This window comes from Lampris incognitus, chromosome 15 (assembly GCF_029633865.1).
Source record: "Lampris incognitus isolate fLamInc1 chromosome 15, fLamInc1.hap2, whole genome shotgun sequence".
Taxonomy (NCBI): Eukaryota; Metazoa; Chordata; class Actinopteri; order Lampriformes; family Lampridae; genus Lampris; species Lampris incognitus.
The window spans coordinates 6254777-6274088 of record NC_079225.1 but is presented as its reverse complement, the minus strand read 5'-3'; the positions used below and the strand labels follow the sequence as shown (position 1 = coordinate 6274088).

At 46.7% G+C, this 19312-nt stretch overlaps 1 protein-coding gene across 2 annotated transcripts in view; it reads right to left on the bottom strand.

Annotated features, from left to right (window-relative positions):
- Positions 1–18713, bottom strand: part of LOC130125237 (synaptosomal-associated protein 25-A) — a 159587-nt gene extending 140874 nt beyond the window's left edge. For both annotated transcript variants that reach the window (XM_056294749.1, XM_056294748.1), the window contains exons 1-3: positions 18642–18713; positions 4781–4822; positions 466–514 (exon numbers count right to left, since the gene is read on the bottom strand). In XM_056294749.1, the coding sequence (XP_056150724.1) occupies positions 466–514; positions 4781–4822; positions 18642–18713 (163 nt within the window). The remainder of the gene's footprint in view (positions 1–465; positions 515–4780; positions 4823–18641) is intronic.
- Between the last annotated feature and the right edge of the window lie 599 nt (positions 18714–19312).

Below are 19312 nucleotides of genomic sequence, written 5' to 3'. Positions count from 1 at the left end.
TCAGACAGATGATGGATATAACTGTAGAACAATGTGACGATGGATGTAGTCTGACGGAGTTTAGACTGCCTGCGTTAGCGTTGGTCCCAGGATCACATGTTTACAAGGGTGTGGACTATTTACTAGTAAGCAGATGGCAAAGTAGCTACAACGGCTGCTACACCTTGTTTGTAGTCCAAGAAAATCTATTTCTCTCTGGCCCCAACATAGTGCTGTTTGGCAACAATATTGATTGATTGGGCAACAAAATCGCCACATCATCGTCACATTTCAAATGGATAAAATTGTAAAAAAAAAAAACCTCATGGATTGCAGTTTAAAATGTGAATGTAGCCACACTTTAAACTTATAATTTATGATGATGGCGTCATCAGAATAAATTCATTGTGCATAAATAGTTTAGTAATCAATACCTAGGTGTTGCTACATCCAGTCTCTCTGACTTGCCCCTGCTTGAGAACTTACCTCCCTGCTCATCCAGCATAACCAGAGTCCTGATGCCAGCATCTTTGCTCTACTCCCCAGTAGCCATCAGCCAGAGAGGAGAGGTGGAGGAAGGGGAAAAATAAAGTTAGAAGAAAGAGAAACAGAACATTTTGTAGGGAGGAATATTAAGGGTTGGAGCATCTTTATCTCTAGCAAGATATGCATTGTCATTAGCCTTTAAATTCTTCATTCAACAAGAGCCAGACTGGGTCTGGGTCAGTGGTCAGAACCAGCTCAATTCCTCTTGCTTCCTGAACCCGGCCTAGGCTTGCTGCAAACACATCAGCTGCTGCTACCAAGGCAGTGAAGAGCTTGTTTTTTACTCATTAAGTTTCCCACATAGTCCGGGGAAATTTGAATGACTTTTTGACATTCATGGTTTATATCATCAAGGTGTTATATTGAGCAAAAATATTATCGTGTACTGGTGATAACCTAGTTCTACTCAGGTACATGACAAGTGAAGATGTGTTTGTGTGTCTTTCCTCTCCTTAGTAGTTAAGAGAATGGCAAAGCAGATTACAGCATCCAGATCTGCCAACATTACACACTTCGGGATAAGGGGTTGTATAGACAAACTGTTTTACCTGGCTTTAAACCATTCTACCTGGCTTTAAATTGTTTTACCTGGTTTTAAACCATTTTACCTGGCTTTAAACCATTCTACCTAGCTTTAAACTGTTTTACCTGGCTTAAACCATTCTACCTGGCTTTAAACTGTTTTACCTGGCTTTAAACCATTCTACCTGGCTTCAAAGTGTTTTACCTGGCTTTAAACCATTCTACCTGGTTTTAAACCATTTTACCTGGCTTTAAACCATTCTACCCGGCTTTAAGCTGTTTTACCTGGCTTAAACCGTTCTACCTGGCTTAAAACCGTTTAACCTGACTTTAAATTGTTTTACCTGGTTTTAAACCATTTTACCTGGCTTTAAACCATTTTACCTGGCTTTAAACTGTTTTACCTGGCTTTAAACCATTCTACCTGGCTTCAAAGTGTTTTACCTGTCTTTAAACCATTCTACCTGGTTTTAAACCATTTTACCTGGCTTTAAACCATTCTACCCGGCTTTAAACTGTTTTACCTGGCTTTAAACTGTTTTACCTGGCTTTAAATTGTTTTACCTAGTTTTAAACCATTTCACCTGGCTTTAAACCATTTTACCTGGCTTTAAACTGTTTTACCTGGCTTTAAACCATTCTACCTGGCTTTAAACTGTTTTATCTGGCTTTAAACTGTTTTACCTGGCTTTAAACTGTTTTACCTGGCTTTAAGCCATTTTACCTGGCTTTAAACTGTTTTACCTGGCTTTCAACTGTTTTACCTGGCTTTAAACTGCTTTACCTGGCTTTAAACTGTTTTACCTGGCTTCAAACTGTTTTACCTGGCTTCAAACTGTTTTACCTGGCTTTAAACTGTTTTAGCTGGCTTTAAACCATTCTATCCGGCTTTAAACTGTTTTACCTGGCTTTAAACCGTTTTACCTGGCTTTAAACCGTTTTACCTGGCTTTAAACTGTTTTACCTGGCTTTAAACTGTTTTACCTGGCTTTAAACTGTTTTACCTGGCTTTAAGCCATTTTACCTGGCTTTAAACTGTTTTACCTGGCTTTCAACTGTTTTACCTGGCTTTAAACTGCTTTACCTGGCTTTAAACTGTTTTACCTGGCTTCAAACTGTTTTAGCTGGCTTTAAACCATTCTACCCGGCTTTAAACTGTTTTACCTGGCTTTCAACTGTTTTACCTGGCTTTAAACCGTTTTACCTGGCTTTAAACTGTTTTACCTGGCTTTAAACCGTTTTACCTGGCTTTAAACTGTTTTACCTGTCTTGTTTGGAAGAATGCTGCACAGGCATTGTGTTACATAACTCCATTAATGTTGTGTTGAAACAGAACACTGATCCACATTTCTATGGGCATGAGGGGGACTAGATACTGACAGAATTTTCATTTTTGGCTTGAACTATCCCTTTAAGCCCTTAGCATTAAATCTTTGCTTTTATTACTTCTGAATGATACTTCTACACAGCTGAGCCTGTACAGGTATCTAGAAGTAAAATTAGAGTCACCAAAATGTTTGTCTGGCTACACTTTTTGATTCTGTGCAGAAAGAGTATTCCCAGGGTAGAGCAATTGGTGTGTAGTGGTGTCATCATCTTTTGCTATGATGTAGCACCTGCTGGGAAGAAGCGTGGTAGATGTGCATCAGCGTCTGGACTCACAAACATCTCCACACTCCCTGCTGCTCGCTGCTCTGGCATTACAAAACTGAAGAATTTCACATTTCACAGGAGTGAATGGAGCAATAAGGATCCCTGCAACGCATGAATTATACTGTAGTTTATCCCTCATTTTATGAGGAGTCCCCAAGTTGTTCAAACATGACCCTGGTGGAAATCCCGCGAATAATCAACCAGGTTCCCATAGAAGACTGAAAGGGAGTGCACGTAGCTTGACGCTGCTTCCTCATGCCAGCCACATGTTACCTGGATCATTCTAATTTTGTGATGTGCAGAAGGACTGAACATTTGTAGGTTGCCTGTTTATCTCAGTAGGGACTCTATTTCATGTTATTGGATGGGAAATCACAGTTACTAGTTAGTTACACAGACACACACTACCTCCTATCTTCTTTTGCAGTTTTAAAGCTACCACAGTTGCTCTTACACATCGACTTCCTAAGTTTTATCTACTCCCAAAAGTATATATGCAATTGTTTACATACACTTCTGTGCACACATGCACATTAAATTCACATTAGTGAATTAAAAATACATTTGTAAATCATAAAAGCATAATATCTGTGTAGCTCATTGGAGGTACTGCAAACCCTCTTTCTGAGACACTCTCTCTCTCCCTCTCCTGCCCCACCCTCCACTCCTGCCATGGTTGTGAGGACGTGATGTGTAATGAGATGTTGACTGATGATCAATATGACCTGGAGGTATGAAGTGGGAGCTGGTGAGGACAGCATGGCACTGCACTGCACTGCACTGCACTGAACAGCACAGCACAGCACAGCACAGCACAGCACAGCACAGCACAGCGCTGCACAGCACAGCGCTGCACTGCACAGCACAGCGCTGCACAGCACAGCGCTGCACTGCACTGCACTGCACTGCACAGCACTGCACAGCACAGCACAGCGCTGCACTGCACAGTGCTGCACTGCGCTGCACTGCACTGAAAGCCCTCCTCTGTAGCTATCTACACTCAACTCCTCTCTCTCTCTCTCTCGTCCTCCCTTTTTTCTCTCCTTCCCTCTGTATTTTCTATGTTAATTTCAGTCTGCATGATAGCACATGTCACTGGCATGCGGTTGTAATTTTCTCTTTCTGTCTTTCTCTGTTTTGGTCTGTCTTTCCATGCATAGTACTTACATCTCTATATGGATCCCTGTATTTATCTGACACACTTTGTCCCTCATTCTTTGCATCTGTTTCTATGTCTGTTGCTCTCTGTCTCTCTTTTTCTAAGCTGGCAAAGTCCATCTGCTAATGCTATCCTGCCAAATGGTGCACAACCTCCACTATCTTAACTCTTTCTCTATCTCTTTCTTTCCCTCTCTGTACAGTGTAGCATGAACATTACATGAACAGAACAGCCTAAGCAATCCAAGGGAATTGAATCGAGTGCAACTGGACTTGGTATATATGGATATATACCAAGTCCAGTTGGTATATATGGATATATACCAACTGCACTATCCTGCATATATACCAACTATCCAGTTGGTATATATGGATATATACCAAGTCCAGTTGCACTCGATTCAATTTCTTTGGATAACCATGACCTGGATGAATGAGAACATTCACAGACAGCCAAAGCAATGTTATCTATAATATTCATTCATCATACAAATGGTTCATGAGTATTCTCTATTTCTCTGTATCACTGCCTCCGATGTCTCACACACACACGCACACACACACACACACACACACACACACACACACACATATATATATATACTATATATAGTATACAATATAAAGTATACAGTACAAGTTCAGGGACTTCTCCATATTTATTCAGATTCATAAATGACTGAAAAGCTTCAAGTCTAGGTTTTACAGTAGATAGTAAGTTCTTCCTGAAAGAATGTGTTTCACATGGTCATCTACACTCGACACTTTACTGGTGTATCCAAGAGATGTTTTATTTCTAGTTTCACTGCATATAGTCTGCTATCCCTGCTGTGGAACATGTTGTCCGTTGTTGCTTTTAACGACACGGTAAACAAGGAGAGAGAGCCACAATCCACAGTACTACATGAAGGATATGTCTTACCTCTTCCACCAGCTGCAGCATACGCCGGGTACTCTCCAGTGACTGAGGGGGAAACGAAAGAGAGGATGAATTAATATCTGAGACGATCACAGATGAGAGATCGGATTGAGGTTTGTAAACTGCAATACACACAAAAGTTCATACTACTGAAGTCACAGTCATGCATGTACAGCTCTGTGCACATCTGCACCACTTCTTCATCATCATGAGAACCTGTTCTACAGCTCCTGAAGTGCACACACTATCCTGCTATGACATGCACATACTATCCTGCTATGATGTGAACACACTATTCTGCTATGACATGCACACACTATCCTGCTATGATGTGAACACACTATCCTGCTATGATATGAACACACTATCCTGCTATGATGTGAACACACTCTCCTGCTATGATGTGAACACACTATCCTGCTATGACATGCACACACTATCCTGCTATGATGTGAACACACTATTCTGCTATGACATGCACACACTATCCTGCTATGACATGCACACACTGTTCTGCTGTGATGTGAACACACTATTCTGCTATGATGTGCACCCACTATTCTGCTATGATGTGAACACACTATCCTGCTATGATGTGAACACACTATCCTGCTATGATTTGAACACACTATCCTGCTATGATGTGAACACACTATCCTGCTATGATGTGCACACACTATCCTGCTATGATGTGAACACACTATCCTGCTATGATATGAACACACTATCCTGCTATGACACGCACACACTGTTCTGCTGTGATGTGAACACACTATTCTGCTATGATGTGAACACACTATCCTGCTGTGATGTGAACACACTATCCTGCTGTGATGTGAACACACTATCCTGCTATGATGTGAACACACTATCCTGCTACAACACGCGCACACTATCTTGATATGACGTGCACACACTATCCTGCTATGATGTGCACACACTATCCTGCTATGACGTGCACACACTATCCTGCTATGATATGAACACACTATCCTGCTATGATGTGAACACACTATCCTGCTATGATGTGAACACACTATCCTGCTGTGATGTGAACACACTATCCTGCTATGATATGAACACACTATCCTGCTATGATGTGAACACACTATCCTGCTGTGATGTGAACACACTATCCTGCTATGATGTGAACACACTATCCTGCTATGATGTGAACACACTATCCTGCTGTGATGTGAACACACTATCCTGCTATGATGTGAACACACTATCCTGCTATGACACGCACACACTATCTTGCTATGATGTGCACACACTATCCTGCTATGATGTGAACACACTATCTTGCTATGACGTGCACACACTATCCTGCTATGATATGAACACACTATCCTGCTATGATATGAACACACTATCCTGCTATGACACGCACACACTATCTTGCTATGACGTGCACACACTATCCTGCTATGATATGAACACACTATCCTGCTATGATGTGAACACACTATCCTGCTATGATATGAACACACTATCCTGCTATGATATGAACACACTATCCTGCTATGACACGCACACACTGTTCTGCTGTGATGTGAACACACTATCCTGCTATGATGTGAACACACTATCCTGCTGTGATGTGAACACACTATCCTGCTATGATGTGAACACACTATCCTGCTGTGATGTGAACACACTATCCTGCTATGATGTGAACACACTATCCTGCTACAACACGCGCACACTATCTTGATATGACGTGCACACACTATCCTGCTATGATGTGCACACACTATCCTGCTATGATGTGAACACACTATCCTGCTATGACGTGCACACACTATCCTGCTATGATATGAACACACTATCCTGCTATGATGTGAACACACTATCCTGCTGTGATGTGAACACACTATCCTGCTATGATGTGAACACACTATCCTGCTACAACACGCGCACACTATCTTGATATGACGTGCACACACTATCCTGCTATGATGTGCACACACTATCCTGCTATGACGTGCACACACTATCCTGCTATGATATGAACACACTATCCTGCTATGATGTGAACACACTATCCTGCTGTGATGTGAACACACTATCCTGCTATGATGTGAACACACTATCCTGCTATGATGTGAACACACTATCCTGCTGTGATGTGAACACACTATCCTGCTATGATGTGAACACACTATCCTGCTATGACACGCACACACTATCTTGCTATGATGTGCACACACTATCCTGCTATGATGTGAACACACTATCTTGCTATGACGTGCACACACTATCCTGCTATGACGTGCACACACTATCCTGCTATGATATGAACACACTATCCTGCTATGATATGAACACACTATCCTGCTATGACACGCACACACTATCTTGCTATGACGTGCACACACTATCCTGCTATGATATGAACACACTATCCTGCTATGACGTGGCACCAACACAGCTTTTCATATGGGTTCCACATCACAACACCATCAGATCAGCACAGGAAGTGTCAACAAGTTAAACTCACAATGCACAGATGTTGTGTATGGCTGTGACACTGTGTATACATAGGTACTGCTCCACTGTAGAACCCATTCATACAATCACCAGGACACCCGAGGACCACGACCTGGCATCTACTGACCACAAGTCAACATGAACTCATGAAGCTCACTGAGACATGAACCTCTGAAACCTGCCTGGTGATGGCAGTGTTGAGTACAACAACAATAGATATTGAGAAATGAATCGATCAACTAATAAAAGATATGAGCTGCATGTGTAAGTCTGCACTATAAGTCAACACAATGCTAACATGTTTGGGATACTGTCAAAATACCAATTTGCTTATTTCATCTTTACTCATGCAACAGGCCCACGCAATAAAAACAAGTCAATCCCCCTTGCTCCATCCTGCAGCCTCTTCCTGGTCTGTGTAGTGATGGACTGCAGCAGGTTTCCACAACCCTAATTAAAATTAAAACTGAAAACAGTGATTTGAAATGAGCTTTGACCTGTGTTGCATTGAAAACAATACAACATCACATGATTTGATGTTTTACCTCATGAATTTTACTGCTTTTTCAAAATAAACACTTATTTCAATTTTGACTCTTGCACCATATTTCAAAAGAGGCTGGGGAAGTAACACTTTTGCCACTTTGTAAAGCTGCTATTTCTGTTCACAACACTTAGCAGACCTTTAGGGACTGACGACAACCAGGTGGTAGAGTGTTTCAGGTGTAGTTTTGTCCCATTCTTCCTGCAAACAAATCTTAAGGTGTGCAACAGTACAGGGTCTCTGTTTACATAGTTTGCATTTCAAAATGCACCACACACTTTCTACTGGGGACAGGTCGGGACTGCAGGTAGGCCAGTCCACTACCCGCACCCGCTTCTTCTGCAGCCATGCCTTAGTGATGTGTGCAGAAGGCTGCTCGGTGCCAGGAGGATTTCCGTGCCTTGCCCACTTGTTTTGGAATGTGTTTCAGGCCTGAATGGCGGGAATGGATGTATACGTACAAATGAAATGAACTTGAACAGAAAATCCATGAAATGGCGTGTGTTCATACTGTCTGCAATGAAATAAAAGTCGAAGCAAAATCATTGTTGCATTTTTCCATACCGTCTCAACTTTTTCTGAATTCAGTTTGTATTTTACTTTCCACGTGCTAGCAAGGGATACACTACATGGAGAGAAGTGGGATTTCTCCATCTTGCATTACTGCAGCTTGGACTCATACATCCTCGCTCACTGTTACACTACTGATCCCCTGAAGGTGGTGGAGGCTGGGCAGGATGGATGGGGTGAATACAGAAAAGCGAGTAAGGAGGGGATTGGAGAATAAAGGGAAGGATTCAACCTTAATTTAAATGGCCAATGTTGATGTGGCCATCTCTGGCCTTTTTCCTTCTTATACTGGTCCATCTACTTCTACTTCACTCATTCTTTCCCTCCCTCACCTCACCTCACCTCCTATTCCATCCTCATCCATTCTGCTCTTTCATCATTATCTCTTTCCCCTTCCCTCCCTCCTTTTTGCTGACATCTTGTGTTCCCACTTTCCTAAATCAGCTAAGCAAGATTCCACTTCTCTAGTATTTTAATGGTATTTATATGGTGCTTATATACCAAATGCCTGTCACATGACTTGCAGTTTTGTCTCAGTGCGCGACTGTTTTGGGTTGCTGGTGGTCTATGACAGTGCAGCGCAGAGAAAACTGTTATCCGGATGCTGCCATTTTGTGCTTGCCCTGTATTTGTGTGGCTGAGTATGTGTCCGTGTTTAATATTCTGCTCAGCTGTGCCAGTGTGAGTCATATGTGAGACTGGAGGGGTTTGGGCTGATCTCCTCTGAGCCAGGGCCGAGGTTTTTTCTTTATCTTTCACTACCCTATCTTTTATCTTTCTTCTCTCTCTCTTGCTCTCTCTCTGTCTCTTTCACACACACACACACACACACACACACACACACACACACACACACACACACACACACACACACACACACCATCATCATCATCATTATCATCATCATCATCAGAGGCAGCAGTCACTCGCAGCGAGTATGACTGTCCTCTCTGTTGGGTTGTGTACTTGTGGGTCTTCAGATGGCTGTAGAGGCCGATATGAGAACCACATACTTTGGTGCAGTGTGGACAGGGGAAAGTAGTGGTGGTTGAGCCTTTTTCTCTCTCTCCTTGTGATGCTGTTGTTTTTTTGCTGCTGCATGACGTGCAGTTCCTTCCTGCACGGATTTCTTCCAGGAGCACCTATCCAGTGCAATGTGTTCCCTGTTGTTCGATGTTACGTTGAATTTCTTCAGACTGGTCTTGATATTGTCCTTGAAACGTTTCTTTGGCCTGCCAGGAGCTTGCTGACCTTCCTTCAGCTGGGAGTACAGGATCTGTTTGGGGAGACATGTGTTGGACATGCAGATGACATGGCCTGTCCATCAGAGTTGGTGCTGCATTATTGTGGTGGTGATGCTAATCATGTTGGCTCCTTCCAGAATGCTGATGTTGGTGCGTCTGTCCTTCCAGCTGATCCTCAGGATATTTTGTAAGGATATTTGGTGATATTGTTCCAGGGCTCTCAGGTTCCTGCTGTAGGTAGTCCATGACTCTACTCCATACAGCAGGGTGGGGAGAACAACAGCTCTGTAGACCAGATGTTTTGTTTGGGCCTTTAGGTCTCGGTCTTCAAAGACTATTTTCCTAAGCACCACTAGCACAACTCAGGCAACGGTTGACCTCAGAGTCAATGCCAACTTTTGAGGAGAGAAGATTGCCGAGGTAGGGGAAGTGATCAACATTTTCAAGAATTTTGTTGTCCACTTTTATGGTGGGCTGGGTAGATGGCTGGTTGGGTGGAGGTTGATATAGGACTTGGGTCTTTTTGATGTTTAATGCTAGACCCAGGGCTCTGTATGCCTTGGTAAAGGCATTCAAAATGTCCTGGAGGTCTTCTGTGGAGTGTGCTGGGATGGCGTTGTCATCTGCACATTGAAGCTCCATGATGGTGGCGTTGCAGACTTTTCTCTTGGCCTTGAACCAATTAAGGTTGAAGAGCCTGTCATCAGTTCTAAATAGGATTGGGCAGCTCTCTACCAATGAAGTATGGCAGCAATGAAGAAGGCAAAGAGGTTGACACATTCTTGTTTGGCCCCTGTTTCCACAGTGAAAGGCTCTGACTCAGAGCTGCTGTTGCTGAGCACTGTGACTGACATGCCGTCATGTAGAAGCCTCAATAATCTGATGTATTTGTCAGGGCAGCCATATCTTGATAGTATGCTCCACAGAGCCTGGCGGTCTACAAAGTCATGGGCCTCTGTCGGGTCTATGAAAAACGTAAAAATGCTGCTTTTGTTCACGGCCTTTTTTTTCCTGCAATTGACATGCTGTAAATATCATGTCTGCTGTACCTCTAGATGGGCAGAAGCCACACTGAGATTCTAGGAATACGTCCTCAGCCAGTGGTAGCAGTCAGTTTGTGAGGATGTGAGCAAGGACTTTGCTTGTTGTTGACAGGTGTGCGATGCCCCTGTAGTTTCCACATTCTGCCTCATTCCCTTTCTTGAATATGGCCACTATTAGAGCATTCCTCAGCTCTGAGGGAAGTTCTTCTTTTTCCCTGACCTTGCGGAGGAGGGCATGGATGTGGTACAGGAGCTCTGGTCCACCTTTCTTTAAAATCTCAGCTGGGATCCCATCTGGACCGGCTGCCTTGTTGTTCTTAAGGCTCCTGATGGCACCTTGAACCTCTGTCATGGTGGGGGGTTCCCCAATGTTTTCTCTGATGGGACTCTGGGGAATGTGGCTGGCAGTCTGGTTCAGCTGTGCTGTTGCAGTTAAGGAGTTGCAGTTGAGGACGGAAGTGCTCCTCCCATTGGTTGTTAATGGACTCGTTGTCCATCAGCTTCTGCTCATCCTTTGAGTGCAGGGGGTTTAACCCATGGTTGCTTGGATCGTAGACGGCCTTAGTAGCGCTGAAAAAGCCTGTGGTGTTACCCGAGTCTGCCAGTCACTGGATTTCGAGGGCCTTTTCTGTCCAAGAGTTCTTATGCTCCCTCATCCATCTCTAGCTGTCCGCCTTGGCTCTGGAGGGAGCCACTCTTTTAGCCTTGCAGGTTACATCATTTTGCCAGGCACAAAAGGCTTTCCCTTTCTTGGAGATGAGCTGTTCTATCTCTGTGTCATTCTCATCAAACCAGTCCTGGTATTTTCTGGACTTTGAACCAAGGGTGGTTTTGCAGGTGTCGAGAGAGGTGGGTTTGAGCAGGCTCCAGTTCTTCTCAATGTCATCAGAATACTCCTATTGGAGGGTTTCTCCAAGAGAGGACTGAAGTCGCTGCTGGGTGGCAGTTTCATTCAGGTTTTCAAGGTTAAGCCTTGGCTGGATCTGCTTTTTTTGAACACTCTTCTTCCTCTTGAGTTTGATGGACAACATGGAGCAGATGAGGCGATGATCTGTCCAGCAGTCATCTGCATCGATCATGGCCCTTGTGATGCTCACATCAAGGTGGTCCCTACTTTGTACAATGACATAGTCAAGGTGATGCCACTATCTGGAGCGGGGGTGTCTCCAAGATGCCTTTAATTTGTTTTTCTGGTGAAACAGAGTGTTCGTGTTGGTGAGGTTGTACTGAGCACATTTGCTAAGAAGCAGAACACCACTGGAGTTGATGTTCTCGATGCCTTCCTTTCCTATAGTGCCCTTCTCTTGCTGTCTGTGTTATACACTTACAAGCAGCGCTGAAATGATTGGTCAACAAAGAAACTGTTGGCAATTGATTAAGTCATTTATCAAACATTTGATGGATACAACTTCAAAAGTGCAAATACCTTTTTTTAAGACATCACTATAGCTCTGGGAACTTGTTACGGGTATTTGACAATATTTCTTTGGTATTTTATACACTACATTAGTTCATAATCAATAGTTTAATCAATAATGAAAATAATCAATAGTTTTGCAGCGTACATGTATAATCTCACACACACAATATTGGCTGAACATGCATTAGTATGCATAGAAATGTACTCGTGTTCACATACAAAATCTCATTTGCAAAGATCAAGGTGTGGTGGACACGTATTGGGGACAGAATTCAACCCAGGAACTAAGGGTTAAGTCATGGTTGCCCTGGCAGGTTAACGCAGGGTTAAGTTATGGTTGTCCAGCCAGTTTTCTGATTATTCTTGCCACCTCCGCTCAGTCGAGCTGTGGTTTTGTTCTCTCTCTGATTTACCGTGGATTAAAGAAAGTTGCCTACACGGCTAAAGTGTGAACCTACGGTCTTCTCCGTTCCTTCGGCTCTACACTGGTGACCCCGACGTCGGTTTTCGGATAAGTTTTCTGAAACCACACACATTATGGCTACGAACGCCGTTGCAATTAAACTGCCGGAGTTTTGGGAGTCTTCCGCGGCTACGTGGTTCGCGCAGGCTGAGGCACAGTTCGCGCTCAGAGACATAACAGCAGACGAGACCAGGTACTACTACGTAGTGGCAGCGCTGGGGTGCGCTACGGCTTCCAGGATAAGCGGTTTCATAACCAACCCACCGGCCGATGGTAAATACGCCGCACTTAAACATCTCCTCCTTGAAACTTTTGAACTGTCAACAACGGAGAGAGCACGTCGCCTCTTCGCAATTCAGGGCTTGGGAGATGGCAAACCATCGGAGCTAATGAGCAGGATGTTAAACCTACTGGGTCAAGAAAAGCCATGTTTCCTGTTTATGGAGCTGTTTCTGCGCAACATGCCGCCCCACGTCCAGACTGCGCTCGCTAACTCCACCATCACTGATCCCCGTGAGCTGGCAAAGGAGGCTGACCGATTCTTCGTCGCTACACAACGTTCCTCCCATGCCGGGGTGCTGGCTCCTACCTTCACTGGCCCCCCGCCGACATCGCGGGCGTGGCCCGACGGTGGCGCCACAGCATCAGACCGCTACAAGCCCTCTGGACTCTGTATGTACCACGCTCGATTTGGTGCGAAAGCTAAACGGTGCCGTTCCCCCTGCAACTACAGGCCGACGGGAAACGAGAGGGCCAACACTCAGTAGTGGCCATGAGTGTTGGCGATACGAGCAGGCTACTCTTCATCCTCGACACCATCTCCGGTCGGCGATTTCTTTGTGACACGGGCGCACAGAGAAGCGTGCTCCCTGCTACTGACGTCGACATCATGGGCGGGGAGCGGGGCCCCCAGTTGGCGACGGCTGACGGCAGCCCTATCCACACCTACGGCGTGCGGTCTGTAGAACTGTGTTTTGGTGGACAACGTTTCACGTGGGAGTTCGTCATGGCCAATGTAACGCTTCCCCTCCTCGGAGCTGATTTTTTGTGCGCTTACGGTTTGCTAGTGGACATTCAGAACAGCCGTCTGGTCGATGCCTTAACCTTCTCCTCCTTCGCATGTACGCGGAGGGAAGCGGCCTATGCAGGTCTAGCCAACTCTCTCTCAGAGGCAGACAAGTTCAACCGCCTCCTCGCTGAGTTCCCTGACCTCACCCAGCCTACCTTCTCTGCACCCACCGCTAAGCATGGGGTGGAGCATCACATTGCTACGAAGGGGCCCCCGGTCTACGCCAGAGCCAGGCGTCTCGACCCCGCCAAACTCGCCATTGCCAAGTCTGAGTTCGAGCACCTGGAACGCATGGGGATCATCCGCCGCTCTGACAGCCCGTGGGCGTCCCCACTCCACATCGTCGCTAAGCCTGATGGAGGTTGGCGCCCATGCGGGGACTACCGCCGACTAAATGACGCCACCACGCCCGACCGCTATCCTGTCCCGCATATCCAGGACTTTTCTGCAAACCTGTCTGGCAAATGCGTCTTCTCAAAAGTCGACCTGGTCCGTGGTTATCATCAAGTTCCCGTGCACCCCTCAGACATCCCCAAGACAGCGGTGACTACCCCATTCGGCCTATTTGAATTCCTACGAATGCCATTTGGACTCAAAAACGCGGCCCAGTCCTTTCAGCGGCTGATGGATTCAGTGCTCCGTGGCCTTCCTTTCATCTTCGTCTATTTGGACGACATACTCATCGCCAGCGCCTCCGAGGAAGAACACCTGTCCCATCTTCATGCCCTCTTCACACGCCTCAGCCAGCATGGGCTGATCGTCAACCCGGCGAAGTGCCGGTTCGGGCTGACAGCCATTGATTTCCTCGGGCACCGCATCACTGGGGACGGGGCAGTCCCCCTGCCCTCAAAGGTGGAAGCGGTGGCGGCCTTTCCGCGCCCCCAAACAGCTCGTGCGCTCAGGGAGTTCATCGGGATGGTGACATTCTACCACCGCTTCATTCCCCGAGCCGCCTTTATCATCCGGCCACTGTACGAGGCGCTGAAAGGCATGTCCCCCAACCAGGCGGTCGACTGGACAGCAGAGCGGGACCGTGCGTTCACCGAGACTAAAGCTGCGCTCTCCCAGGCTACCCTGCTAGCGCATCCTTCACCTACAGCGCCTATTTCCATAACCACGGATGCATCGGACTATGCTGTTGGTGCGGTTCACGAACAGTGGGTTGGGGGGGCTTGGCAGCCTTTGGCCTTTTTCAGTCGCCAGCTTACACCCCGAGAGCACAAGTATAGTACTTTTGACAGGGAACTCCTCGGTCTCTGGCTCGCCGTCCGGCATTTCCGTTTCCTGCTAGAGGGCCGCGAGTTTACTGCGTACGTGGACCACAAGCCCCTCACGTTTGCCATGTCCAAGACGGCCGAGCCATGGTCCGCTCGCCAGCAGCGACAACTCTCCTTCATTTCGGAATTCACTACTGACATCCAGCACGTCGCTGGTAAGTCTAACCAGGTAGCTGACTGCCTCTCTAGGGCGGTGATTGGAGCGGTCCACCTAGGCCTTGACTATGCACAGATGGCTGCTGACCAGGCCACGGACCCGAGCATCCTCCGTCTCCGGGCCTCCGACACGGGGCTCCGCCTGCAGGACGTTCCTTTCAGCGACACAGGTGTCACCCTCCTGTGTGACGTCTCCACAGGACAGCCCAGGCCCATCGTCCCGCACAGCTGGAGACGCCCCGTATTTGAAGCTGTGCACGGCCTCTCTCATCCAGGCAGTAAGCCATCCGTGCGCCTGACCTCTGCTAAGTTTGTGTGGGAGGGACTTAAGAGAGACGTGAAAGCGTGGGCCGACTCGTGTGTTGCCTGTCAGCGGGCTAAGATACACCGCCACATTAAGGCGCCCCTGGAACGCTTCGCAGTGCCGGAGAGACGATTTGACCATGTCCACGTCGACCTGGTTGGTCCCCTACCCCCCTCCCATGGGTTCACCTACCTCTTCACTGTGGTGGACAGGACTACGCGCTGGCCTGACGCTGTTCCCCTGGCATCCACGACGTCTGCTGATGTGGCCCGGGCTTTTATTGGGTCGTGGGTCTCACGTTTCGGTACGCCTTCCGACCTTTCATCTGACCGCGGGCCACAGTTTACCTCAGAGCTATGGAATGCTGTGGGTGAGGCTCTGGGCGTCAAGCTTCATCGCACTACCGCCTACCACCCTCAGGCGAACGGCCTATGTGAGCGCTTCCACCGGTCCATGAAGGCTGCGCTTCGGGCTACTCTCAAGGACTGCAACTGGGTCGACAAGCTCCCATGGGTCATGCTGGGCCTGCGGACCGCCCCGAAGGAAGACCTACAAGCCTCCTCTGCGGAGCTGGTGTACGGCACGCCGCTGCGAGTCCCAGGCGATTTCATGCCCAATGCAACGCGTCCCTGGTCAGCTGTGGACCAACGAGCCTCCTTGCTGGACGGGGTCAGAGCTTTCACACCCGTCCCTACCGCCCAACACGGCGCTCCGGTGTCCCAGGTGCCCCCAGGTCTGCAGTCAGCGGACTACGTGTTCATCCGTCATGACGCACACCGCCCCCCTCTGCAGCCCCCTTATGACGGCCCCTTCCGCGTCCTGGAACGGGGAACTAAGCACCTGGTGGTGGATTTTGGGGGCACGGCCGAGCATGTTTCAGTGGACCGAGTTAAACCCGCACACCTGGACTTGACGCAGCCGTTGGAGTTAGCCCAACCTCCTCGTCGCGGTCGTCCCCCGGCTCCGCCTCCTCCCCCCGTGGAGGCCCGAGCTGCCTCTTCTGCTCCTCAGGCCGACCTCCACAGGCCCGCGTCAATGCCTCCCAGAAACACTCCGGCCCCTGTTATCCGGAGCCGCCTCGGACGGCCTGTCGTCCCCCCGCGCCTGCCTGACTTCGATTACTAGGGCGAATTCTGGGGGGGCTCATGTGGTGGACACGTATTGGGGACAGAATTCAACCCAGGAACTAAGGGTTAAGTCATGGTTGCCCTGGCAGGTTAACGCAGGGTTAAGTTATGGTTGTCCAGCCAGTTTTCTGATTATTCTTGCCACCTCCGCTCAGTCGAGCTGTGGTTTTGTTCTCTCTCTGATTTACCGTGGATTAAAGAAAGTTGCCTACACGGCTAAAGTGTGAACCTACGGTCTTCTCCGTTCCTTCGGCTCTACAAAGGCATGTTAATGAGTATGTCATTAAATGCACCTCCCACACTTACAGAGAGCAGGTTAGAATGAATCCTGATATTTACAACAATGTTTTATACACACGTACACAACACAAATATATGCACATACTGCTTTGTACTATCACCACTACTACTACTACTTCTACTACACATACATATATTACCACTAAATACTGTTATGCATCATTTTGTAAGGTCAGCTGCCAATGGATGCAGACATATGTGCATGCATACACACAAATATAGAAACACAAACTGAGGCAAACATCTGCAGCCCTTAGCCTCAGGCAGCAGCCAACAAACACCAAGTTACTGTGCAATTCTAAATGCAGTGCGGTCCAACAATTATTGTATTTGAGACTGTTTTTTAATCATTACTATTATTATTATTATCATTATTATTATTTCATTTCAGTCATGGCAGCAGCAAGCTAAGTAGGGCACTCCAGACGTCCATCTTCCCAGCAACGTCCTCCAGCTCCTCCTGGAGGATCCCCAAGGCGTTCCCAAGCCAGTTTGGACAAGTCGCCCCTCCAGTGAGTTCTGGGTCTACCCCAGGGTCTCCTCCCATTTGGACGCGCCCAGAAAACCTCCAAAGGATGGCGCCCAGGAGGCATCCTAATCAGATGCCCGAACCACCTCAATTGACCTTTCGCAAAATCCCGCCCCCCTTAGTTACTGTTGCTATGCCCATCAAGCATTTCAGAACTATCCAGGAAGTAGCCTGAAAACACTAAAACATGAAGGAAGAAATCAGCGCATTGTGTGGGTGAAAGTAACAGTAATAATACGTTAGCTGTATTAGCTATCAATAATAGCTAGTAGCAAGCTAAGCTTGGAGCAGACAGGTATTTTTGTTGATTTTGGATGGATTAAGCTGGCCATGGGGTCTGCTATACTGCCAAATCTATTGCCGACATTGCACTTCTTGCGTTCTGGGTTTTGGGAAGGGAAAGAAAATTACACCCCCTCCAAACTTTTCAGATATCTAGTATCCGATTTGCAGATCCCATAGGCACACCGTTTCAGCATTTTGTTGTGTGTCTGGAAGCTTGACGGACCGTTGCTAAGGTAGGATTGGACAAGCACCATTCTGGGGCGGTACTTTGCGAAAGGTCAATTGGCTCCTTTTGATGCAAGGGAGCAGCAGTTCTACTCCAAGCTCCCTTCGGATGTCCGAGTTCCTCATCCTCTCTCTAAGGCTGAGCCCAGACACCCTACGGAGGAAACTCATTTCAGCCACTTGCTTCAGCGATCTCACCCTTTTGGTCTGTACTGTACTGTGATACTGTACTGTGTACTGTACTGTGATACTGCTCTATCATACTGTACTGTGATACTGCACTGTACACTGTACTGTGATACTGCTTTGTGATGCTGTACTGTGTACTGCACTGTGATATTGTACTGTTGTGATACTGCTCTGTCATACTGTACGGTGTACTGAACTGTACTATGATACTGTACTCTATACTGTACTGTACTGTGATACTGCTCTGTGATACTGTACTGTGTACTGTACTGTGATACTGTTCTGTCACACTGTACTGTGTACTGTATTGTACTGTGATACTGTGCTGTGATACTGTACTGTGTACTGTACTGTACTGTGATACTGTACTGTGTACTGTGTTGTGTTAACAGCATGAGCTGGAAAACAAGGACAGCCATTTTAGGTGCCAAAAGTGCAGAATGACCGAGCGTTAGCATTTTAGGAAAATAACAGTTTTTAGGTAGCTGTCATATTTAGTCCATTCCCCATATATTTATCCTAGGATGTCTTTGGTTTGGAGGACTTTCCTCATCTTGCACACTAGATAATGCTCAAGAGCGCGCCATCAGACCGATACCGGAAGCAAAGGAATGTGCTGTTCTTACCTCATCAGCCAGCTGGTCGGCACGTTGCTGCATATCGGACAGCTCATTGCGCATATCTGCGTCCTCTGCCATGGCTGCAGGATGTTGGGGATGGAGGTGGTCTCCAACAGGGAAGAGAAGAGCCTAGTGGAAATCTGAGGAGGACTGCAAAAAAAAAGGCAAACAGATGCAAATATTTAGAACTAGTGATATGTGGATAGATGCCACTTCACAGACAGCCACCGCTCCTAAGTGGTATTGTCAAATAGGCTTCGGATGTTTGGAAAACGAAACAACAAATAAAACCTTTAACATTTTGTGTAGTACAGTTCAAAATCCAGCCTTTCACTCTAGCAGTGGCATGTAGGAGGGTTTTAAGGTATCAGGATCAGGCCACAACACTGCAAATACATAATAATCCGCCTGATCTTCTGTCACCAGATAACATTCTTGATTTGATGATGGTATAGTGCTGGATTAAGAAGCACCAGTGCTTGGTGTTAGTTTGATCTGGACTTAAGTAAAAGAGAGGAAGTGGACAATAGTTTATGAAAGCCGGTGTGAAATTCAGGGAATTAGCAAGAGAGGACATAGATTTTTACACAGAGAGCGTTTACAGACCGATGTCTTGTAGTGGTGCATGTAATGTGGAATTGATTGACTTATGACATCATGACACAAAAGCTAGTGTC